This window comes from Carcharodon carcharias, chromosome 2 (genome assembly GCF_017639515.1).
Source record: "Carcharodon carcharias isolate sCarCar2 chromosome 2, sCarCar2.pri, whole genome shotgun sequence".
In the NCBI taxonomy this organism is placed as follows: Eukaryota; Metazoa; Chordata; class Chondrichthyes; order Lamniformes; family Lamnidae; genus Carcharodon; species Carcharodon carcharias.
The window spans coordinates 220094262-220119838 of NC_054468.1; the positions used below are offsets into that span (position 1 = coordinate 220094262).

A 25577-nucleotide genomic window follows, 5' to 3' on the forward strand; every position below is an offset into this window, starting at 1 on the left:
CTATAGTTAAAGAGTTCTGTTCCATTTCTTGGCCTGGTGCAGGTTCGTTGTGAAAACTAATACTGGGGTAGGTTTTGTGCAAGATTGCCTCTGGATGCAGAATTGAACTTCTGGATTGGCCTGGTTCTCCTAGAAGGGAGCACAAATCCCAGAATGAACTTTGGTCTTTAAATTTCTCGCTGCAGCACCACCATATCCCCCCCACCCCACCATTATCGAGGGGTGATTGGAAACAGAATGGGTGGTGGACAAACAGCCTGGAGTGGGTCATGGTGGTTGGGGGAAAGAGAGGGAGACTACGAGAGTGCTGATCCAGTTAAATGTAGACCATTGTGGTCAAGGGAGTTTAGACCTAGAAGTTCTACTGTTGGACCACTTACTAGATCTTTGGTGGTGTTAGCCCAGAGGCTGCGCCATTTGCACTTTTTGTCAAAACCTGCGTCGCTCAAAGCATTCACAGAACTCCAGGCACGAGAGAGGGAGAAGGGAGGTTGGGGAAAGACTGGGGAATGAATGTCAGGGAGTGGGTCAGGAGTTTGGGTTTAGATGACAAGGGAAAACAGGGAAGAGAAGGACACTGTGGAAGGTTTTGCTCCAGGGGCTAAGATAAACTCAAAGCAGCAAATCAAATATGAACAATTCATTCTGAAAAGCAAGATGGGGCTCAGTAATTTGTTAGTTTAATGGTCAGGTGGCATGCCTGGGTTATTAGAGCTGCCCAACAACTTGACGGGAGAGCATTTTACACCAGTTGTGGTGGTTTTTGCAATTGTGGAAGGCGGCGAACTGGATTTAAACGTTCACTTTGAGTATGAAAAATCCCCCCTCGGTAAATTTGAAAAGTTTGCAGTGCAGTATAAAAAAAATGTTCCTTTTTTATGAAGTAGTATCAACATAAGTTGAAATTCTCAAATTATTTTGCAAAATGATTCCCAAACTCAATTATCCTCAAAACAGGGTTTTTACTGCTTTGTGGGGAGAAAAATGATTGATTTGGTAGAACCTTAGTTTTGTTTCAGTCACTGGGAATAAGCAGAGAAATGTATACAAAGCAATAGCACAAATCCCACTAAACACACTGATAATTATTTAATACTTTCATATTTATCAAAACAAAGAACATCCAAAATGTTTTATTCTTCCATGATTACATTTTGTTCTGCAAATTCACTGAGACAAACACCAAGTCCATAAACCACATAACGTTAGTCACTGAAACCAATACAGCAGTATTGCAATAGCTTGCAGCAAATCCTTTTTAAGGCAGTGAGGCCCATGTGTACGAGGCTGAAGGAGGATTTAAAGTAATTACATAAGATTCTTTCCTCAGACCACACAAGGTCAATTTTAAATATTTATATCCAGATATCTATAATTCATAAACTGTCCCCACCAAGATAGCGCCTTGTCCAACTAGCCCAGTATGTTAAAAAGCCTGGGCCATGAAGCTTTTGCACATCAACTGAAGTTGCTGTGATCAGTCAACAGGATGTTCACTTCTCTCTCTGCCTGGCTGGAGTGCCCTGTTACAATAAAGTGCTCCATTTCCTTTTTAAAGAAAGAAAAATATACTAATTTATTTCCCAAGACCCCAAAGATCCCTCATTCTTTCCTTCTTTCTAAGATTGCCAAACTTTTAAAACCTAAGCTTATCTACCCAATTACTAGCTTGTCACTTTCCAACATTGATGATGTTCTCTACTGTGGGCCTTGGCCCTTCTCCCTGGTTTCTCAAAGAGGAGAAATTGAGTGGAGCAACCAACAGTCACTGAAATTTGCTCCCCAACGCCTATCAAGTTTATTTGGCAGTGGAGCCTGTCTGAATTTGTAACCTTCCCTCGAATGCCATCGAGTTAACTTGGTGCCAGAGACAGAAGGTCACTGGTATCATCTCACTTGTATTCAACACCACCTTTCAAAATATTTTTGCAGAAGTAGGACAGAAATGTAAATTTTGAAAATTGGAAAAAGAACTTTTAACTTTTTCAGTAGCAGCGGAATGCTTCAATAATTCTGTTGTTTTCTAAAAATCCATAGCCGATTTAATACATTTAACTGAATTCTTAGCTTTCTGAATGATTCACTTTAAATAAAGTAAAGCATGCTATTAGGCATCCTGCCAATTGACTTTGACATGTTTGGAAGATGATTGGTGCCTTTTCGGATCTTAAAGGTAAGAGGTAGCAACAGACTGGGATTGTCTGCAATATTTAATACACTCCTTTGGGACTGTACCTTTCAAGTTCCTAATAAGTTGGTCTCTGTTCTGTACACAAGTATACTTATATTATCCATTTTGGATGTGCTATAAATGGGAAAGTATGTTTACCTGTTATCGCACACACATATGCACATGTGTGTAAGCACACAGTGAATTTCTGTGGGAGGTTCTCATTAGTGCGCTAAACTTTGGCAGAAGAACTGCTAAAACCTCAGAAAAATTACGCAAACACTATTTGCACTCCCCTTTCACTTGCTTAAAACCTATCACGTTTCTAACTTTTTCCAGTTCTAACGAAAGGTCACAGGTCCGAAGCATTAACTTTGTTTTCCTCTCTCCACGTTCCCCTCTCTCCATGGATGCTGCCTGGCCTGCTGAGTATTTCCAGTATTTTCTGTTTTTATTTCAGATTTCCAGCATCTGCAGTAGTTTAGTTTTGTCTCAGAAAGAGAGCGAGTTAGAGATAAATGTTTCTGTGTGAGACCCTTCATCAGACCTCAGTTACCAAACTAAACTGAAATGACCATCATTACCATGATTTAACCCCCTAAACATGAAAACAATCTCATCAAGTGACTGCAATGTTATGAGAAGAATTCCAACACTTGAACAATCTGCTTATATAGCTGTGCAAGACAATCTGGTCTTCAAGGACTACTGGTCAAAATAAACCTAGACAAAGAGGGTTTTACATTGCAGAATTTATTTTCTGTAGATAAGTTTACCAGCCCACCCGGAAGTTCAATAGTTATGTGCTTAAAAAGACAAGAGTTGCATAATTTACAAAGTAAAACACTTACAGCCTGTACACATAAAAGTTTATCATCCATGCACGATATACATGAATTCTCTCTGTAATTGTGCCCTCCCCAACCTCGAGAAAATATCCTGCACGCCAGCCATGTTATGTATTTACAGTGCAACAGAGTTACTAACGTGTTCAGTACATTCTTTCAAAGAACAGTTCAGTAGGCAGAAACATAGGAAATCATAATCTTTAGAGAACTGTTAATGTGGCAAAGAAACTGTGCAAAATTGCATTAATCTCTTGTGTAAATCTGATTAAAACAAACCAAACAGACCAAATTGGAAGTTTCTAGATTATCTTCACCAAAGAATGCCCACAAGTGTTGGGTTTCACCGGATGAAGTTTAATCATTTTAAAAATGCTACACAGGCTGGTGCAGTCAACGAACCATCACTTACAGGTCCACTGGTCTGACCTTCCTCAGCTTCAAGGATACTGGTTTGCTGAATGCTGCAAGATAAGGAAAGCGATGTGTACTGGCCCAGTGTTACAAACTGTACTGAGGGGTTCTTCTGCATGAGTGCCAGTGCTGGGAGGAGGTTAGAATTTTAGGCAATTTTTTAAAAAATAGACAAATTAAGACATGGAATGCTCTACTGGAAATTGTATTCCAAATAATTTTTAAAAAGCAAGTGGAAAAATATTTAATAAAAATATAAAAAGCTATGGAGAAAAGGCAGGGGAATGGGATCAAGGAGGCTCGCTCCATTAGAGATTGGGTTCAGACATGACGGGGCTGTAAAATTCTGCAATCTTAATTATTTTGGGCTGTTGTGGGTCAACGTTTAACTGGGAGTGAAAAGAGCTAATGGCCAGGATTGGTCAACAGGGTTCCATAAACCTGAAAAGCAAATCAGTTGTTACAACCTGAAAGAAAAAAAACTCATTTGAACTGGGACTTTCCAAAAACATTCAATTGCTCAACGTTTACCAGGGATTTGTCTATGCAAGAAAGGAACATATTTCACAAATGAGTAATACACTGGAAAACTTTTAGTGACTAGTTACGTTGAATTGTCAACATTTTCCTTTCACTGACCCTTGGTCAGTCTGCATAGAATTCGGAATCGTACTTCCACTCTCCTTTTAGCTTCACTTCCTAGTTTTGAGTTTAGAAACATGGAACGATTCATGGCTCAGGAGGAGGCCATTTGGCCAATCTGCCTATGTTGGAGTGTCTCAACACCACCTAACAGTACTTCGACATCAGTAAGACTCCAACTAACGGGATCAAAAACATTGAGGGATTACTGTATCAAGCAACAGAGTCCCTTTTAAGGGATCAAGCGCTGCTGATATCTTTCTGACAGCTTTAAACACTGTCTTTCAAAAATGCCCCACCACACCTACCTTTTTATTTTTTTAATTTCTCATACATTGGTATTTAGAATTTTACTAATAACAATTGCATTGTTACCAGTAATCAACTGTAAACAGTTCATGCTACAATCATTAATCCCTCAATATAAATGTCATCATACCTCACTCCATTCAACAATATCTGTCGTAATTGCTGGTGCCAGGAAAACAAAATAACAATAAAATTAAACCTTCTCCATGAATGACGCAACAGATATCCACCTTGTAATCCTTCTTGATTACTAGCATATAGGGACATGGGGGTGGGGAAGTCAGTTATCTTTGTGGAAACAAAGTGTGGTGGAGCAAATTTTAAATAGAACATGACCATCAGCAAGAAATAAATGAGACACAAATGCATGATCATCCCTCTGGTCACATGTATTGACACGCTAATACACAATTACATGGGCTGCCTGTAGTCTGAAAATTATTGCAATTTGTGTAATTTGTAATATAATTAAGTTTTGCACCATTATCCACTGAAAAAGCTCAAAGGTCTTGCCCTGTCAACAGAGCAACCGCAGCACAAAGCAAGGCAATGTCAGCCAGCCCCAGTCTGAGAAACCAGTATCACATTCTTCCGAAGTATAGGGAATAAGATTTCACTTTGTTCTATTCGCCACTGTCATTAATTTAAAAAGCAACAGCGATTCAGTCTAAATGTTAAAAAAAAAACAATTCCAATGTACACCTAAAAATCAAACAAGTGCCAGTAGGTTATACTGAAGCTCAATATGTCAGAGCAATTAATTCTTAAACCTTATTGACAGCAGCTTACTAAATCATCCCTGAATAAAATGAAGAGTATACATTTTAGTTCAACAACTCATTTTTGAAATAACTCCACCATTTCCGCCCTCTCCCACCCAAAAGCTGGGGCATGTGCTTCCCTACATTTCTGCCAGATAGAAACAATACCAATTTTGGTAGTTGAAGACTTTACATCTCCAGATCTCAACTTGCTGAAGTTAACTCTGGGGATAGCAAACTCTTCTTGGTAACATCAATCCTAAAACAGCTGGATCATCGACTCTCTTGACTTGCCGATCCCAATCCATTTAACTGCAATCACAAAAAGCATGATTGGATTAGGAGACACATCAACTCTGCTCAAACACATTTAACAAAGTGGATCTAGAGAAGAGAAAAATAATTTCCATCTGCACAGTACCTTTCGCTACCTCAAGACATTCAAAATGGCTTTACAATCAATGAAGTACTTTTTGAAGTGTATCCACTCTTGTAACATAAGGAACGCTACAACCAATTTGCACTCAAGATCCCAGAAACAGCAATGTTGATCACTGGTCAGATTATCTATTTTATCAATGCTGATTCAGGGATCGATATTAGCCAGGACATCAGGAGAATGCCTCTTTGAAAATTGCTAGGGATCTCTCATGTCCACCTGAGAAGGCAGAAAGGCTTGGTTTAAAGTCTTAATCTGAAAAATAGCACATCTGGCAGTGCAGCACTTCCTTAGTACTCAACTGAACTGTTAGCCTAGATTAAGTACTCAAATCTCTGAAATGAGGCTCAAACCCACAAACTTCTGACTCTATGTGAATCTGAGCCAAGGCTGACACCATGAGGACAAATGTGAACAGTTAAAAAGTAGGTTTAATAATGCCTGGGCCAAAGGTGAGAGAAAGGAGGGCGATGAGAGGGAGATAAATTGATGTGATCAAATGAAGTAGAAACAAAATTGATTTCACAGTGGCAGTTCTCAGTGAAAAGAATATATTTAAACATTCTAGAGGAAGAACTGAATGAAAAAAAGATGCAATCCTTAAATATTTCAATGTTTGTAAAATGATGAGCAAAGATGGGGTGGGGGGAGATTGTAATTGTGCGATGTTGGCGAAATCTAACAAAACCAACTTTCCAAAAGATGCATTACCTAGTAATAAAAGGGCAAGAGTAAGGGTAGCTAGAATTGATCCTTGTGCCTCGAGTAGGGGTAGGTTTTGGTATAGGTCACCGTGTAGTACATCAGTTACTGAGTGAACTCATGTCACAATAGTGTCAGGATTCTTTTCTCTAGACACAGTGACAACTGAACAGTAGCCACCCCCAATACACTTGCAACAGAACTTATATGTGGTGAAGGGAGATCATTATAATCACACAGTTTATTTGGCTGCCTCACTTTCTCTGATTCAAGTTCTGTTGCTGTGTAAACACATCAGTAAAAAAGCTGCAGTGACTTAAACTCAGTTTATTTTTGTTTTGTTTTGCGGCAGGAATATAGAAGAGAAAGGAGATAAAAAATACATTAGCGAGCAAGTTCTTTGCAAAGGGCACACCTGGAAAGTGGGACCTATGGAAAGGATGATGGTTTTACAGCACAATCAATGGATTTTTAAAAAAAGGCCCTGAAATCCCTCTGGTCGAAATCTTGGCAACTTTGCTGGGATGGTATTAGGTAGTGCCCAATAGGACTATTCTGCCAGAGTCTGCAGGAGGACAAGGGCAGGTGCAAGAGCAAGTACCAGTGAGGGGGAATTACCTTGTGTGTCCTAGGCCACAGTAATGGGACCCATTCACATGCTCACATAGCCTGGGATGTCTCCACTCACTCAGCGTAGCAGTCGTCAGTTCTACACTAGGTCTCCTTCCAGACTCGGGGAAGGAGGGCCCCCACTCAAGGCTCTTCTTCTGTCCGTCATCTGTCTTGTAAAGGTGTTGACCAAAGATTACACCCTTACAGGGCAAAGGGGAAACTCCTGGGCACACCGGCACAACTGGATCTGCTCTATTTCCTGGTAGGGTTTTATCGGTCTTCTGCTGGAGTTATGGTTGGTGATTGGAGTAAGCCTCTCCCCCCATTTCAGCCCAGTGGTAAATAAGTTGAAGATCCTGCTCAACATAATTGATTAAGCACTCCAACTATTAGTAAGTGCCTCAATACACATTTAAATATATTGCATGCACGTAGGCATTATAATTCTTGGAAGAAGCTTCTGGCTACATTGCATTTTTCAGTAATTTGAAGGATGTAACACTTGGTGATTGTGACACTTACCAGGCACGTCAAGGTGCTCTTCGATAAACCGAACATAGTTCTGTGCATTTTCAGGCAGATCTTCAAATGTCCTTGATTTTGCTGTGCTGGTGTTCCAGCCAGGCAGAGAGACATACTGAACTTCCACCTTGTTCAAGACCTCTATGTTAGCTGGGAAACAATTGATACATGTTGTAATTATTAACGGGGAAAAAAGCACTTTGTAATTATTACATTTTTTTGAAAAAAGGTCCTCTCTCAACCTTTCAATGAATATGGTATCTTACAGCTTGTAAGGCTGAACATTACATTTGTGATACTGTAAAGAGCACAGCCATCCTCAAACTAAGTGTAGTGGAGTCAATATTGCTACACACTCCTGCATTCCATTGTGAAAATTCTTGCATTTACTCAGAATCTCCTGCAGATGGCATGGTGGAGCTCAGGTACATGCTATACGAACAATCAGACATCAATTGTAATTTCAACTAAGGCAACAGTAGAATTGCAAAACAGCTTTAATGCCTCGGCCCATCCGCTGCTGAAACCCTAATCCATACCTCTGACCTCTTTGGACTCAATTGTTTCAAAGCATTCTAGAGGGGCCTACCTTCAATGCTCAGGAAACATGAGCTCATCCAAAACTCTGTTGCGTGTACCCTATCCCTCACCAAATCCTGCTCATCTATCACTCCTGGACAAGTAAGTTCAATGTCTTATCGGGGAACGGGACCTCAATAATGCAGCACTCACTCAGTATCACAGTGGGATACCAACCTAAACTCTGCACTTGAGTGTTATGATCTGGAATACGCTGCCTGAAAGGGTGGTGGAAGCAGATTTAATAGCAACTTTCAAATGAAAATTGGATAAATATTTGGGAAGGGGCAACATATTTGTAGGGCAATGGGGAAAGAGGGAAAGTGAGACTAATTGAATAGACCTTTCAAAGAGCCAACACAGGTATAACAGATCAAGTCCTCTCCTCTGTACTGTATAATTCTATGGGGCCTTGGTTTGAGGTCAAATGCACAACTTGAAGCATGAATGCTGTAACTGAAATCGGGTTGGCAAACACATGCACACTTTTATACAAAACAAATCAAGTAAATATTGCCCTAAACTCCAAATATAATAAGCAGTGAAGCTGTAGTCAAATAGATTCTAAGCCACAATAGATTCTAAGCATGCACTTACCTGGAAAATGTGGTATGACTTTCTCGTCAACCTTGTAAGCCGTTCCGACTTTAATCTCTGTGAATACATCCAGGATGTCCAATTTGGTAAGCGCTAAGCTACACAAAGTATAAAACAGAAAACACTGTTGAAATCTTACTAGCTGCTCCTTATCATGTTGAAAGCCATTTAGAACCAGCTGCATTTCAACCCCAATTATATTTATTTCAATATAAATCACTTTGCAATCTTCGTCATTAAAGTCTGCAGTTTCCAAACAAAGAAAAATCTTCCTGTGAAATTACTTACGCAGTAAATCCATTGATCATGTGAGCATACTTGAGCAAGACAAGATCCAGCCAGCCACACCTCCTCTTTCTACCCGTGGTGACCCCCACTTCTGATCCTCGTGACTGCAGCAATTCACCAATTTCCTAACAATTGCGACAGAATACATCACAGGAACAAACCATAAATGGGCACATCGAATGTTCTCTGTTTGACTTAGCATTGATAATGTTATGACGTGGCAGGTGGTATGTGCCAGGGGGACCAAATCCACAAGGGAAATGTGGCCACGCTAACACAATGCTTTTGCAATTTGTAATTATTACGAGAAGATTGGAGAACTGAATTCAGAAGTTATGAGTCCACTAACACCTTTAAAGATTTTAAAAACTAAATTAAAACATTTATTAACAAAAAAGATTTAAAGCACATACATAAGATTACAGTTATTTATTATAACAAATCCTAAAATTCCCCATTAACCTGACTCCCAACTACACACCACATTTAAGTCAACAATCCAAAATAGATTTTAAATTTAAATAACAAGCCAGCAAATTTACCACAGCACTCACTCGACACCGGAATTCCAAAGGCTTTTCTCCAACTTTAGTTACTGGACACAGCAGACTTTTGCAAACATGGCTGGAGGCTTCCTCAAGGCTGTTTTACACACTCCGTTTAGTTCTTATATGGCCCTATACCATCACTTCCCTTCCTTCTTTATATATATTTCTCTCTTTATAATCTGTAAATTCCATTGTTCTACATGTCTTTGGAAATGTACTTTCCCCCCCCAAAATAAAAATCTTTCATGTTGCCAATATGCTAAGTACCTTTTGGGAAAATAAACATAATAACTGTGCCCTTTGATTTTGTTGGTTGTAAACATCCTACCATCCCTTTGAAACGCAAACACCTCCTTCACTTATCTAAAAATGAAAATTTCCTTCACACTCTACATGCTAAGTCCTCATCCATGTTTACTCATTAGCCTTTCAAATGCCTTTTATCCCAAACTTTTGATAATTTCAAGCTTGCAGCCTGGCTCTAATTTAATTAAATCACACAGACAGAACTATCTACATTCACACCCATAAACCTACTTTACAATAAACCACAATAATAATATGAAACTTATTATAGTTTTGTGACAATTTAATGCATTACTGACACTCGCAGTAATCGCTCGACCCAAGCACTTTAACGCAGCATAAGAAAATAGATAGGACAATCTAACAAGGGTAGATCTGATATTCTGTAAGGTCGGGGAGGGTATATAAAACATTGCATGAAGCTTCGCTGCGTGCTTAAGTACACAGCGGGGTCATCATGATGGCTATAAAGATAATAGAGGGAAAATGGAGAGTGAGAGAGAAAGCTAGCTAGTAATAAAAAATGTCAAGAAAATTTCATTTTTTCCAAAATTACTTTGGGATACTGTGAAACAGGCTTGTGGGGGCTATGTGCACGTGACTAACTTAATTAAACTGAAGACTGTCAGGCTGCAAGGTTTAAATCATCAAAGGATTAGGTGTAAAAGCAGGCATTTTGGAGTAGAGATGAACAAGCTAATATGGGATACAAGTAAATACAGCATGAATAAGAACTTGCATTAGGAAATAAACAAGGAGTTGAATGTTTTTGTTGAATTTCAAAGAGAAAAAAGGAAGTTTTACAATTGACAAAGATCAGAAATGAATTAAGCAAAGTTATTTATTTTTCCCAAAAGTAGTGGCCATAAAGGCAGCATGAAAGATTTTTATATTCTAGGAAAAGTAACTTTCAAAGAAAGTAAACAATAATGGATTTAAAGATGAAAGAGAAAAAACATATTTAAGGAAAGGTTGAAAGCTGTATGGGGTGTGTGGCAATGTGATCTTGAAGGTCGTGCTGTGTGAGGTCAGACCGGTGAAGTAAGCAGCCTCTAGCCCCCCAGAGAAGTGGTTGTTTGTTCCAGAAAGCAAGGTTTTGTTACAAGCCTTGGATTTCCATTGTCGAGCGTGAGTGAGAGAGAGAGAGAGCAGCTTGTGAAATACCTCCCTTACAGCAACAGTGGTTGCCTTTGGTAATAGTGCTGGATTTTTTATACATTAAGGCCAGGATTTTCCCCTTGGCGATTTGGGGGCGGGGCCTGGTCACCCGGTGCTTGGGTGGAGCGTTTACTGAGAGTGTCAGTACTGCATTAAATTGTCACAAAACTATAATAAGTTTCATATTATTATTGTGGTTTATTGTAAAGTAGGTTTATGGGTGTGAATGTAGATAGTTCTGTCTGACGCTGGATGATGTCGGGAGGAATCCCCGATGTCATCCCAGCCCATTCAAATTTTTAGGAAAGCGGGTGGACAGTGAAATCAGCTGCCCACCCTCTGACCTGTCAATGGCCAATTGAGGCCATTGACAGGCTATTTAAAGTAAATAAAGACCTGTCCGCCCAACCTTAAGGCTGGTGGGCAGGCCAGGAGCCCCAGCAAGCTCCAGATTATTGATGAAACTTCATCCACTGGCAGGATGAAGTTTCATGCCCATATTGTAAAAAATTAATAAAGTTTATGTGGTCTTTATTAACATGTCCCATCTCGTGTGACATTGTCACATGAGGGGGGCATGTTAATAATTTTTTAATGTTTCTATTTTTAATGTTTTTGACACGGTCAGTATTCTCCCTGAGACAGGACTTTGCCTTAGGGAGAAGAGTGCACTCTTTGACAGCTGGGGATTCCTTCGCCCCCCACCCCCCCGGACAGGAAGCACATAGCACTTCCCGTTGGGGATGCCGCTGGGCGACCCTTAATTGGCCCACTCACTTAAAATGGCGGTGGGCCCCGTTTCAGTTACGGGGGTCGGCTGCCCGCCCGCCGCCAAGCCGGTGGGGCCCACCCGCCCGCCATCCAAGGGCAAGATCCTGCCCTAAGAATCTATAAGGAATACTACCTGGAAAAGGTTGTTTATTTGGGAGTCTAGCTAAATAGAAATATTTTGGGAAATATTATAAGACTAAATTTAACTGTGTAACTATAATTTTGTGTGTTTAAGTTTTTTTAAGTTTGTTCATAAATGTTTTAATTCAATATTTAAAATCTCCAACAGTGGTAATGGAATCTTTACTTCTGACTTCAGTACACATACCTTCTCATAATAAACAAAAATTGCAAATCGTTGTGATAGCTTGACCAGGTTTTCCTATGGGATTTGGTCAGCCCAGCAATTACCACCTGCTATATCATAACAAAAAGCAGATAGTTAAGAGTTTCTAGAAGTAATTAAACAGGAAATGAATAACTGAAACTAGTGCTGGACCTCTGTATGGTGAATCTGGAGATCTGATATTGGTAAACAAGGAAATGGCAGAAGCGCTGAACAGGTATTTTGTGTCTGCCTTCACGATAGAAGACTTAGAAAACTTCCCAAAGATACTTGAAAGTCAAGAGGTGAAAAGGAGGGAACTTGAAACAATCAACATCACCAGGGAAAAAATGCTGGGAATACTATTAGATCTAAAGGCTGACAAGCTCCTCCCAGGTCCAGATGGCCTGCATTCTAGGGTCTTTAAAAAAGTCACTTCAAAGATAGTAGATGCATTGGTTATAATCTTCCAAAATTCCCTAGATTCTGGAAGGGTCACAGCGGATTAGAAAATGACAAATTTAACACCTTTATTCAAGAAAAGAGGGAGGCAGAAAGCAGGAAACTATAGGCCAGTTAGCCTAACATCTGTCATAGGGAAATTATTACAATTCATTATTGAGGTGGTCATATCAGGATACTTAGAAAATTGTAATGTGATCAGGCAGAGTCAATGTGGCTTTGTGAAAGAGAAACTGTTTTTAACTAATTTATTAGAGTATTTTTGAGGAGCTAACAAGCAAGGTGGATAAAGGGGAACCTGTAGATGTAGTGTTATTGGATGTCCAAAAGGCATTTGATAAGGTGCCACATCAAAGATTACTATATAAGATAAGAACACATGGTGTAGGGTATAACATATTAGCATGGGTAATGGATTGGTTAACTAACAGGAAGTGGAGTGTCGGGATAAATAGGTCTTTTTCACAAGTTGTAACTAGCGGAGTGCCACAGGGATCAGTGCTGGGGCCTCAACTATTTACAATCTATATCAATGACTTGGATAATGGGACTGAATGTATGGTAGCTAAATTTGCCAAGGACACCAAGATAGGTAGGAAAGTAACTTGCCAAGAGGAGGTAGAGAGTCAGCAAATGATATTGATAGGTTGAGTGAGCAAAAATTTGGCAGATGGAGTATGATATGGGAAAATGTGAACTTGTCTACTTGGGCAGGAAGAATAGAAAAACAGTCTACTATTTAAATGGAGAGCGATTGCAGAGCTTGGTAGTACAGAGGGATCTTGGTGTCCTGGTACACGAGTGACAAAAAGTTTGTATGCAGGTACAGCAACTGATTAGGAAGGCAAAAGGAATCTTGGTGTTTATTGCAAGGGGAATGGAATATAAAAGTGGGAAGTTTTACTGCAGCTGTACAGGGCCTTGGTGAGGCCACATCTGAATTGCTGTGTATAGTTTTGGTCTCCTTATTTGAAAAAGGATATAATTGTGATGGAAGCTGTTCAGAGAAGGTTCACTTGACTCATTCCTGGGATGGAGGGCTTATCCTATGAAGAAAGGTTGAACAGATTAGACCTATACCCATTGGAGTTTAGATGAATGAGAGGCGATCTAATTAAAACAAATAAGCTCCTGAAGGGGTTTGACTCCAGGAAGATGTTTCCTCTTGTGGGAGAGACTAGAACTAGGGAACACTTAAAAGGGAGATCTCTTATTCTTAAACTGAGATGAGGAGAAATTTTTTTCTCTGAGGGTCGTTACGATGTGGAATTTGCTTCCCCAGGAAGCAGTGGAGGCTGGGTCATTGAATTTATTCAAGGCTGAGTTAGATTTTTGATAAACAAGGGAGTCAAGGGTTATAGGGGGGCAGACAGAAAAGTAGAGTTGAGACCACAACCAGAACAGCCCTGATCTTATTGAATGGCAGAGTAGGCTCGAGGGACCAAATGGCCTACTCCTGTTCCTATGTCCTATGCAACTGAATTATGGACAATGTTATCTTAGTAATTTGAACATTACTCCTGATACTAATATTAAAAACTCTACACTGTGTCTGGGACTATATATCCCAAAGTTGCCTCAAGTGAAGGTGGATCACATTTTCTGTGACTATTGCCTCAATTGCACTGCACAGAATTGGCTGGGAAGAGTGTCCTGCAGTCAGCATCGTGGTGAAGCAGTCTGGGAAGAGTCCTGCAGTCAGCATCACGGTGAAGCAGTCTGGGAAGAGTGTCCTGCAGTCAGCATCACAGTGAAGCAGTCTGGGAAGAGTGTCCTGCAGTCAGTTCTTGTTGAAAATAAGAGTGACATCACAAGACAGTGCGAGAGAGCGGCGGAGAAATCAGAACCAGCACGAGTGTGTGGAAGCTTCAAAAAGTGATGTCAGCACAAAGGTGAGAGCTGATTGATGAGTAGTGGGTAAGTGTTTTTCTCCAGTTTTAAACTGATTAAGCTAAGGAAAGGTAAGAGTTCTAGTTTTTATTTAAAGTACATAAATAATTTAATTTTTTTTACTGTATTTAACTTAAAGTAAGGGCTTTATTTCCAACTAGAGGCATGGCAGGGCAGCTCAGTCCTGTGTTATGTACCGTCTGCAACGTGTGGGAAGTCCTAGAGTCTCCTTGCACTCTGACTGACCACGTGTGCAGGAAGTGCCACCAGCTGCAGCTACTTGAGCTCCGGGTTTCGGAGCTTGAGTGGCAGCTGGAGGCACTGAGGTGCATCCGCGAGGCTGAGAGTTTTGTGGATAGCATGTTTTTAGATGTGGTCACCCCACAACTTACGGAAGTGCAGACAGAGAGGGAATGAGTGACCATCAGTCAGAAGAAAGGTATCAGGCAGGTAGTCAGGAAATCCCCAGGGTGCATCTCGCACGAGAACAGTTTTCCTGTGCTGTAAAACGGTGAGAGTGACGGCTCCTCTGTGGCGTGCAGCCACGCTCATGGCACTGTGAGCGGCTCAGCTGCATGAGGGGGGGAGGAAAAAGAGGGGAAGTGCAATAATGGAGGAGACTCAATAGTAAGGGGAACAGACAAGCGTTTCTGTGGCTGTAGACGTGACTCCAGGATGGTATGTTGCCTCCCTGGTGCCAGGGTCAAGGATGTCACTGAACGGCTGCAGGGCATTCTAAAGGGGGAGGGCAAACAGACAGAGATCATGGTACATATTGGTACCAAAGACATAGGTAGAAAGATGGATGAGCTCCTGCAAGCAGAATTTAGGGAGCTCGGAAGCAGATTAAAAAACAGGACCACAAAGGTAGTAATCCCTGGATTACTTCTGGTGCCATGCGCTAGTGAGTATAGAGATAGGAGGTTAGTCCAGATGAGTGCATGGCTGGACAGATGGTGCAGGAGGGAGGGCTTTAGATTTCTGGGGCATTGGGACCATTTCTGGGGGCAGTGGGACCTGTACAAGGCGGACGGGTTGCACCTGAACCGGAATGGGACCAACATCCTTGCAGGTAGGTTTGTTCGTGCTGTTGGGGCATCTACACTTGGAGAGGCAAACTAATTTGACAGGGGGATGGGATCCTAAGGAGGTTCAGCAGGGGGAGATGCACAGCCAAAATTAGGAGAGAGAGCAAGTGAGTCTGGAAGGCATAGAAATTATAGGTCAGTTAAAGCACAAGGGAGTTTGGCATGGTTGGATTGTATTTATTTTAATGCAAGGAGTCTGATGAATAAAGCAGATGAGTTGAGGGCACAAATTAACACATGGAAGTATAATGTCATTGCTGTCACAGAGACATGGTTGAGAGAGGAGCAGGATTGGTAGCTCAATATTCCAGGATATAGGGTCTTCAGGCGAGACAGGAAAGGAGGTAAAAGAGAAGGGGGTATTGCAATATTGATCAAGGAATCAATTACAGCAGTAAGGAGGGATGACATCTTAGAAGGCTCCTCATATGAAGCCATATGGGCAGAACTTAAAAACAAAAAAGGAGCAATCACATTGCTGGGAGTGAACTATAGGCCCCAAAACAGTCAAGAGAGAAATAGAAGAGCAGATATGTAGGCAAATTTCAGAGAACTGTAAAAATGATAGGGTAGTAATAGTGGGGGATTTCAACTTCCCCAACATTAACTGGGTTAGTCATAGTGATAGGTTTAGAGGAAGCAGAATTCTTAAAATACATCCAGGAGAGCTTTTTAAGCCAGTACATAGAAAGTCTGACAAGAGAGGGGGTGGTCCTGGACTTAATGTTAGGGAATGAAGCTGGCAAGTGGTAGAGGTATCAGTGGGGTAACACTTTGCAGATAGTGATCATAACTCCATTAGATTCAAGGTTGTTGTGGAAAAGGACAAGGAAGGGCCAAAAGCAGAGTTCTAAATTGGGGGAAGGCTGATTTTGATAAGATATGTCTACCAGTCCACCAGAGTAGACTAGGACTTTTAGATAAATCTGTGTCAGAGCAGTGGGACTCATTCAAGAAGGAAACAGGGAGAGTAGAGGGCCAACATATTCCAGTGAAGATAAAGGACGGGACCAACAAATCCAGGGTACCCTGGGATGTCGAGGGATATACAGAATTGGATAAAGAGAAAAAGGGAAGTTTATGGCAGATACAGAGGGCTCAAAACAATGGAAGCCCTAGAGGAGTATAGAATGTGTAGGGGGGGAACTTAAAAAGGAAATTAGGAGAGCAAAAAGGGAACATGAAAAAACATTGGTAGGTAAAATAAAGGAAAATCCAAAATTACTTTACAAGTACATTAAGAGTTAGAGGATAACAAGGGAAAGAGTAGGGCCCATTAAGGACCATAGTGGTAATTTGTGTGTGGAGCCGGAAAACGTAGGTAGGGTTCTAAATGAATGCTTTGTGAGAGGGACGACATGGGTACGGAAATCAGACAGAAGGACTGTGGTATAACTAAAGAAATTAGCATGGAATGGGAGGAGGTTCTAAGTGGTCTGGCAGGCTTAAACGTAGATAAATTTCCAGACCCGGATGAAATGTATCCCAGGCTGTTGAATGAGGCAAGGGAGGAGATAGCAGGGGTGCAGGCAATAATTTTCAATACCTCTCTGGCCACAGGACAGGTGCCAGAGGACTGGAGGACAGCCAATGTGGTACCATTATTCAAGAAGGGAGGAAGGGATAAACCAAGGAACCAAAGGCCAGTCAGTCTAACTTTAGTGGTGGAGAAACTATTGGAAGCAATCTGAGGGACACAATTAATCTACACTTGGAGAGGCAGGGATTAATCAAGTACAGTCAGCATGGTTTTGTTAAGGGGAGGTCATGTCTGGCCAATTTGATTGAACTTTCCAAAGTGGTGACCAGGTGTATGGATGAGGGCAATGCATTTGGCGTAGTCTACTTGGACTTCAGCAAGCCTTTTGATAAGGTCCCGCATGGGAGACTGATAACGAAGGTAAGAGCCCATGGGATCCAAGGAAATTTGGCAAATTGGATCCAGAATTGGCTGAGTGGCAGGAAGCAGAGGGGGATGGTCGAGGGGTATTTTTGTGACTGGATGCCTGTGTCCAGTGGGATTCCACAGGGATCAGTGCCAGGTCCCTGGCTGTTTGTGGCATATATAAACGATTTAGACTTAAATATAGGAGGGTTGATCAGTAAGTTCGCGGATGACACGAAAATTGGTGGGGTGGTAAATAGTGAGGAAGGTAACCTTAGATTGCAGGAGGATATAGACGGGCTGGTCTGATGGGCTGATCAGTGGCAAATGGAATTTAATCCAGATAAGTGTGAGGTGATACAGCTGGGCAGGACAAACAAGGCATGGGAATACACAATGAATGGTAGGACCCTGGGAAGTACCGAGGATCAGAGGGACCTTGGTATGCATGTTCACCGGTCCCTTAAGGTAGCGGGACAGGTAGATAAGGTGGTTAGGAAGGCATATGGGATACTTGCCTTTATTAGCCGAGGCATAGAATATAAGAGCAGGGAGGTTATGATGGAACTGTATAAAATGCTGGTTAGGCCACAGCTAGAGTATCGCGTCCAGTTCCGGAATCCATATTATAGAAAGGATGTGATTGCACTAGTATGTGTGCAGAGGAGCTTTACCAAGATGTTGCCTGGGCTGGAGAGTTTTAGTTATGAAGAGAGATTGGATAGACTGGGGTTATTTTCCCTGAAGCAGAAGAGATTGAGGAAGGACATGACTGAAGTGTATAAAATTTTGAGGGGCATAGATAGGATAGGCAGGAAGGAACTTTTCCCCTTGGTGGAGGGATCAATAACCAGGGGGCATAGATTTAAGGTAAGGGGCAGGAGGTTTAGAGAGGATGTGAGGAAGAATTTTTTCACCCAGAGGGTGGTGGGAATCTGGAAGTCACTACCTGAAAGGGTGGTAGAGGCAGAAACCCTCATAACATTTAAGAAATATTTGGATCGGCACTTACAATGCCATGGCATATGGGCCTAGTGCTGGAAAATGGGATTAGAATAGTTAGGTACTTGCTTGACTGGCACAGACTTGATGAGCCAAAGGGCCTTTTTCAGTGCTGTGGACCTCTATGATTCTATGGTTCATTCTCCATTATTATCAATGTAAAAGCACTTTTAACGCTACTTCCAGAATTTGCAAGGAATACAGAGAATATACAGTCCATTTTGGTTAATTCAATGCCACTTTTTAAACACAAAAAAGTCTCAAGTTCATTTCTAATTTGAATTAAATGACTTGGGACTTAAAACAAAGATCAATGTTAATCCAGTTATAATCTCCAAAAATTTTTTTTTATAAAATCAGCCGAGCAACACAGCAAATTGGCATTTAATGAAGTGGTAAATAATTTCTCTGATCTCTCAATGGGGTGACAGGATGAGGGCAAGAGCACCCATGGATCAGAGTGGGGGGAAGGTTGAACAATATGTGCGTGCCTTCCCCATCCCCGGCTGTATACACGTGCAGATGTTGAGCGAGGGCTAGAGCAGACTCAGCTATAAAGCTTCCGCAAGTCCAACATCCTGTCAACACTGGTCAATGAGTAGGGATTTGGGTGAAGTTCTTGAGGATCGCCACCAACTTTCATACCATTTCCCAGCAAGAAGAAGAAAAGCAAAATTAAAGAGGGGGGTAAAAGGCATGAGAGGAAGGAAGTCGCTTACCAGCTGTTGAATATCATGGTTTGCAAAAAGTGCCAAAGGCAAAAAAATGTCAAAGACACAAGAATAGGCTATGTGACTGCCAACTTGAAAAATGTGAACAGGGTAGTAACAAAATAAAATTACAAAAAGTGTTTGGGGAGAAGTGATGAAATGCACAAATTACAAAGCTCCATATGAACTAGAAGACTTACATTATCTTGTTCTGTTGGGAATGCCCCAATTCCAACCCTCGTTGTGTAGGCTTTCATCACCCCATACACTTCTCCTACATTCTGAGGAGGGATTCCCAGTCCTGTGCACACACCACCCACTGTGCAATTTGATGAAGTCACAAAAGGATAAGTACCTTTTGAAAGAATTTTAAAAAAAAGTACATTTCTGTATTATACAGTATTACAATTTAGGTTGTGCACACCGCAAATGTGAACATTATCACTTAAAATATAAATGAGGACATACAACTGCTTCCAAAAAACAGACCACACTTCAATAGTAATTCGCTGGTTGTGGAAAGCTTTGGGACATCCTGAGGATGTGAAAGATTTTATATAAATGCAAGTGCTTTCTAATACATAGCATTTTGGATTACAGCTCTAGTGTTCCATAATCCTCTGTTGAAGCAACTTTCTCTATGATACCCATTTTTAGCAGATACATTTCATAACCATTTTTTGGGTCAATTGTACTCTCTTTAAATGGAAGGATGTTAATGTTAATGAATGGAATCATTTCCGCTTCAGGAACCTAGTGCCAGCATCAAGCCCTCCAGGACAATCGTTGCAGTTAAGTAGATTCTTCTACTCTGCCCCCACCAATGCTCCTTAGTCCCAAATCTCTCTCTGCTCTTATTTTTCCATTTTGTGCATCAACCATCCCAAGGTATTCGATTGAGATGGCCAACTTAGAGGCAGTTTCTTGGTGCAGGGTCAATTGCACTCAGAAATGGTCAGAGCCTGGTCAAACCAGCTTCAACTGGGACCCCGACAACCTACAGTCAAAGTAGTCTCTCATCAGCCTTTGCTGGTCCAAGAGGTTTAAGTCCATGGATACATTTCTCAATATGCACTCATGCTGCTATTGTCTCCAACTATTGTCTCCAACTGTTAAATGGTTGCCTGCCACTCAAGTTGAAATACAGAGGTGCTAATATATTATACCAGGTTAGGGGACCCATGCCAGACAAAGTCAACCATGGATGAAGCATATTTCTAGAGTGACAGGTCTCAGAAGCTTTTAACTACAAGAGGAACGGTTTAATTATAAAGCAATGCAGATTAATTCTGTAGCAATTGAATTAACTGAAACACAGTTCTGGAGGTATAAGCTTGAATTCAGAATAAATTTATGGACTTCTCATTACAATACCTGGAATGACAGACATATTAGAAGATTGTAGTCATCAGAAAATAACAATTAGAGGAGGGAAAGTAAATTTGAGAAGTGTTGTTACACCCAAATGTCAGTCCTTTTACAAACTTTTTAAACAAACTTCGCCGCAAAGCTCTTCCTTGTAACATCACTGGTAGGGAATTCATATTCTTGTGAAGGGGGAAGGAAGACAGACAAATGCAGGTACCCATGCTACTCCAGTAATGATGCAGAGACACATCACACAACGACCAGAGCACAAAAGCAAAATCTCATATCAAAAGTAACACCTGTGGTTGCACAGCTCTTTTATGCACCTGGGTACATTTACAGACATTTAATGGTATCTTACCAAAGTCAATATCCAACAATGCTGCATTTGCTCCTTCAACTAGAATGTTCTTTTCGGGACCATGTAAAGCTTCGTACATGAAATAGACTCCATCTCTTACCATAGGCTTGATTCTCTCCACGTATCCCTGCAGGTAAGATCAATCTTTAGTAAGTGTCTATATATGAACCACTGCTGGTCTCCAATACTCTCAATTGGTTATTTGCACCTTACAGAGACTGTATGGAGAAAGTGCAAAACTTCCCATTGCTAAGGCTGTTTGTTATACTTAACTCAGAATGGCTCATTCTGCTCGGATGCAACTCTAACTCGAGTAGTTTCAGCTCCCAATTGGCAGCTCCAAGTGAGAAGATGCCGTTCTGCCCAGTATCACCTACCTGGATCCTGCTGTACAATCGAGCATCTCTGCTCTTCATTCCAGTTAACTGATGGTAGTGGCCTTTCCTTCCTCCTGACTCCATTCTAGCACTCCCACCTGCTGCTTGCCCTCAATCCATTTCAAGTACCACTCGCTGCCTTCTCCTACGGACCCAGAAATATTATATTGCTAAGTTTAGTCAGTGACCTAGGAACCAGGTTCGAATTCATCAAAGCTGGGTTATGAAGTGGTAACAATGAAGTAGGAGCTTTAAAGAACTGGAATCTGGTTTACCAGGTTGCAGCCAGGAAAGCAGCTACAACCCGATTCTGGAAGCAGGCTGCAGACCACCCACAAACGGCACTGAGCTAGGAGCAATGTCAGTTATTTAAAGTGCCCCTAAGTTAATTGCTGACCATTCCGCTCAAGCATTAAACGCGATTTCACCGTGTGGAAAATTGGCATTAATCTACCTGACAATAAGATAGTGCAGTTTTCCTGTTTGCCTCCAGGTGTGGGGGAAATCTTTTAACTACACATTGGGAGTAGATCTGAAAACTGATATCGGAAGTCACTTTCTCTCCATTAGGATTTTAGATGTCCTAATTTTAGTTTTTTTTGTTAGATAGAGGGCTGGCATAGGATGCAGCAGATAAGAACACCCAAGTCTGTGGTAGTACATGACCCATAGAAAGTTCAGACTCCAGGGAACCAATGGCCTTTTCCCACTTTCCAGCCTCAGTTAGTCCCCCAGAGGGCACAGCTCCTGAGAAAAAGCTTCCCTGATAGTACAAATCGTAAAATGAAACTGCAAATCATTTCCAAATTTCCTGCACAGAAGACACTACAGAAAAGAAAAACCATTCCATTCAGAGTTCAACAAAAACTGGATTCCATAAACTTGGACGTGAAGACTGGAATCACCAGTACTAGAACAAAATGATGCAAATTCATAGGGGAAAAATGTGGATAGTTGAGAGGTATAGCTCAGAGAGAAGTATAAACTGTTTTTTTAAAGTTAATCCCTTTGCTTTATTCGTTGTAATTCATGTAAGTTACTGACAATAAACGTAATTATGTCTACAATACAGTAAGTCTTCACTTTGTGGTTGTGTTCCTGAAAATTGCGACTTTAAGTGGACTTGGAAAAATTTATTAATTTGGCTTCCAATCTCCACCCCTCCATCATTTTCACGTGGTCCATCTCTGACACTTCCCTTCCCTTCCTTGACCTCTCTGTCTCAATCTCTGGTGATAGACTGTCTACCAATATCCTTTACAAACCCACCGACTCCCACAGCTACCTCGACTACAGCTCCTCACACCCCGCTTCCTGTAAGGACTCCATTCCATTCTCTCAGTTCCTTCGCCTCCGTCGCATCTGTTCTGATGATGCTACCTTCAAAAACAGTTCCTCTGACATGTCCTCCTTCTTCCTTAACCGAGGTTTTCCACCCACGGTCGTTGACAGGGCCCTCAACCGTGTCCGGCCCATTTCCCGCGCATCCGCCCTCACGCCTTCTCCTCCCTCCCAGAAACATGATAGGGTCCCCCTTGTCCTCATTTATCACCCCACCAGCCTCCGCATTCAAAGGATCATCCTCCGCCATTTCCGCCAACTCCAGCATGATGCCACCACCAAACACATCTTCCCTTCACCCCGCCTATTGGCATTCGGTAGGGATCGCTCCCTCCGGGACACCCTGGTCCACTCCTCCATCACCCCCTACTCCTCAACCCCCTCCTATGGCACCACCCCATGCCCACGCAAAAGATGTACACCTGCCCCTTCACTTCCTCTCTCCTCACCGTCCAAGGGCCCAAACACTCCTTTCAGGTGAAGCAGCACTTCACTTGCATTTCCCCCAACTTAGTCTACTGCATTCATTGCTCCCAATGTGGTCTCCTCTACATTGGAGAGACCAAACGTAAACTGGGCGACCGCTTTGCAGAACACCTGAGGTCTGTCCGCAAGAATGACCCAAACCTCCCTGTCGCTTGCCATTTTAACACTCCACCCTGCTCTCTTGCCCACATGTCTGTCCTTGGCTTGCTGCATTGTTCCAGTGAAGCCCAACGCAAACTGGAGGAACAACACCTCATCTTCCAACTAGGCACTTTACAGCCTTCCGGACTGAATATTGAATTCAACAACTTTAGGTCTTGAGCTCCCTCCTCCATCCTCACCCCCTTTCTGTTTCCCCCTTCCTTTTGTTTTTTTCTAATAAATTATATAGATTTTTCTTTTCCCACCTATTTCCATTACTTTTAAATATTTTTAAATCTTTTATGCTCTCCCCACCCCCACTAGAGCTATACCTTGAGTGCCCTACCATCCATTCTTAATTAGCACATTCGTTTAGATATCACCAACTTTAACACCTATGTGTTCTTTTTTTGTGTTGTTTGTGACATCTTTTGATGATCTGCTTCTATCACTGCTTGTTTGTCCCTACAACCACACCAACCCCTCCACTTCTCTCTCTCTCTCCCCACCCCCACACACCTTAAACCAGCTTATATTTCAACTCTTTCTTGGACTCGAACTCAAGTTCTGTCGAAGGGTCATGAGGACTCGAAACGTCAACTCTTTTCTTCTCCGCCGATGCTGCCAGACCTGCTGAGTTTTTCCAGGTAATTCTGTTTTTGTTTTTGACTTTAACCTAGTTTCCCATAGGAATCAATGTTAAAACTGCAGGTAGGTTCCACAGGACCTTCCTTAAAAAATTAAAACTTTATACCTGCAAGTTGAAATAATTTACATTGCTAAATTCCTCCACTGGTGAATGAAATAACTTTTAAAATAAAATAAACTTAAAAATATAATGAAAAATACAGCTTTCTGCTTATAGTACATCCTGATCGCCGCCAATCCTGCTTCTCGAACCTCCTGTTCCCCAGCCCTCTGACTTGCAGCTTCTCCTGGCCCTTCAACTTGTGCTCTTGCCCCACGCCTGACCCACCTGCTCTTCAACTTTCCACTCTGTGACTCATCCTCTCACCACTTCCCCCTCCTGAACCTACATTCCCGTTCATGATCCAGATCCAATTTGAAACCGGAGCTCCAGGTTCGTGAAATGTGCATCCTGATGGTGCAGAAGAGCCAAGCAGGGGCTGTTATAGTCAATGTTTTTTTTCAAACATGCTCCCGCTTCCCTCTCCTCGCTGTGAGCAAGGGTTCCAGATATAAGCGGCAAGGGAGGGGGAGGGGCAGAGGCCGCATGTCGGCAGGGAGGGGAGGGGCAGAGGCCGCACAGACAGAGGATGGCTCTAAAATAGCGCCAGTCGGGTCACATTGGAAAGAGCTTTAAAATGAAACTCATGACGCTCAATGAGATTACAGATTCCTTTAACTTACTAGTGTTAAAGCAGAACAGCGTTAAATGGGACAAGGTTAAATGGGGTCTTACTGTAGTTTAAAATATCAAAAAGCAATTTGAGTACCAGTTTTGAAGATAATCTGATATTCCCCTTTAATTTGAAAGTCATCGTCCTGTTTGCAGGATGGGTGACTTAAGCTTCAAAAGATAAATTAAACCCAAGCCATATTCTGAAAATTTTTAACTTGCAAATCACACAACTGATAGTGTCACTCTGCAAAGGGAAACCAACTCTTCTAGGTTTCTGATCCAGTTTGTGGGCCTCCGGTCATCTCCAATAACTCTAAGTAACAAAATTATTTAAATCAAGAGTCTTTACACGTTGCCACTTGACATACAAAGCCACTGCGCTCTAATCGAGATCAGCGCATCATACTTAACCCAACAGCCTTATGTACAAGGATCTGCTCATTGAGTTTTGGGGTGGGTGAGGAAAGGAGATTAAGCAACTTTACAATCGTGCCTTGGCTGCACTGAATTTTTAGGCCGGATTCAAGATGACTATTTGCTCTCTTCCATTGTCCTAAAATATTCTTTGATTATGATCAACAATTAATCATTGCTGTTAGATATTTGGCATTGCCAGTAGCCAAGAGCACAAGAACAGTGTACAACAAAGCCACGTTCTGATCAGTTTACCTTGAGCTTCTCCAGTTCCCCTTCCACATCAACATCCAGAGTAGGATACATTGACATGTGCTGATTTGCCAAGACTTTAAACCTGGTGAAAACAAATGCATTTTTAAAATGTAAAGTGAATCAATTCAATGGATTAAGTGCACAAACCTACATGAATGCAAATTTGCACAAGAGCATTCCCCATTTCTACTTTTCATCGAGATGAGAAATAACTGAGGATGAGAAACACTTTCTTACTGGAGAAACATATAGCTTTTGCTGGTATTAGACTGCACTGGCCAAGTGACCAGAGGATGATGCTTTGTAGCAGTACGTGGGCATATATACTACTCCCTCACTTTGATAGAGATGCATTTGAGAGGAAGCTAGATAAGCATATGATGGAGAAACCAATTGACAGTTACGCTGATAGAGTTAGATGAAGAAGGAACAAGTCGAGCATAGAC

General features: G+C 41.6%; 1 protein-coding gene across 3 annotated transcripts in view; it reads right to left on the bottom strand.

Moving 5' to 3' along the window:
• Positions 1–2907: 2907 nt before the first annotated feature.
• The window catches only part of adss2 (adenylosuccinate synthase 2), a 95513-nt gene continuing 72843 nt past the window's right edge, over positions 2908–25577 (bottom strand). For all 3 annotated transcript variants that reach the window (XM_041181211.1, XM_041181224.1, XM_041181218.1), the window contains exons 7-13: positions 25132–25213; positions 20755–20881; positions 19226–19380; positions 8881–9005; positions 8593–8690; positions 7417–7566; positions 2908–5453 (exon numbers count right to left, since the gene is read on the bottom strand). In XM_041181211.1, coding sequence (XP_041037145.1) covers positions 5401–5453; positions 7417–7566; positions 8593–8690; positions 8881–9005; positions 19226–19380; positions 20755–20881; positions 25132–25213 — 790 coding nt within the window. In that variant the 3' untranslated portion in view covers positions 2908–5400. The remainder of the gene's footprint in view (positions 5454–7416; positions 7567–8592; positions 8691–8880; positions 9006–19225; positions 19381–20754; positions 20882–25131; positions 25214–25577) is intronic.